At 66.5% G+C, this 553-nt stretch overlaps 1 protein-coding gene across 3 annotated transcripts in view; it reads left to right on the top strand.

Moving 5' to 3' along the window:
• Positions 1 to 6: 6 nt before the first annotated feature.
• Positions 7 to 553, top strand: part of LOC104986986 (RNA-binding protein 14) — a 17562-nt gene continuing 17015 nt past the window's right edge. For all 3 annotated transcript variants that reach the window (XR_825096.1, XM_010837736.1, XM_010837735.1), the window contains exon 1: positions 7 to 395. Coding sequence is in view for 2 of the 3 variants with exons in the window: in XM_010837736.1 (XP_010836038.1) it covers positions 59 to 395 (337 nt within the window). In the remaining variant the exon portion in view is untranslated. The remainder of the gene's footprint in view (positions 396 to 553) is intronic.

Genomic DNA, 553 nt, shown 5'->3' with positions numbered 1-553 from the left:
TTCGCCTGTCGCTGGAGGAGAGGTCCCGGCTCTCCGGGAAGGCGGCTGCGGCGGCAAAATGAAGATATTTGTGGGAAACGTTGATGGGGCCGATACGACGCCGGAGGAACTGGCAGCTCTCTTCGCGCCCTACGGCACGGTCATGAGCTGCGCCGTCATGAAACAGTTCGCCTTCGTGCACATGCGCGAGAACGCGGGCGCGGTGCGCGCCATCGAGGCCCTGCATGGCCACGAGCTGCGGCCGGGGCGCGCGCTCGTGGTGGAGATGTCGCGCCCACGGCCTCTTAACACTTGGAAGATATTCGTGGGCAATGTATCGGCAGCGTGCACGAGCCAGGAATTGCGCAGCCTCTTCGAGCGCCGCGGACGCGTCATCGAGTGTGACGTGGTAAAAGGTAACGTGCAGGCGGGGGCGCGCTCGGGGCACTCTGCTTGTTAGCCACGCCCCTTTCCCGGGGGCCGGTCACAGCGCGGTTGGTGGGGCGGGGTGGGGCGAAGTCCGCGGGAGTGAGGCCGGAGGTGTTGGGGGCGCGTTGGGTAGAGCCACCGTCCT

Source organism: Bison bison, unplaced genomic scaffold (genome assembly GCF_000754665.1).
Source record: "Bison bison bison isolate TAMUID 2011002044 unplaced genomic scaffold, Bison_UMD1.0 scf7180017864080, whole genome shotgun sequence".
NCBI classification, from domain to species: Eukaryota; Metazoa; Chordata; class Mammalia; order Artiodactyla; family Bovidae; genus Bison; species Bison bison.
The sequence above is the reverse complement of the archived record's forward strand: the minus strand, read 5'-3'. Positions and strand labels throughout refer to the sequence as shown.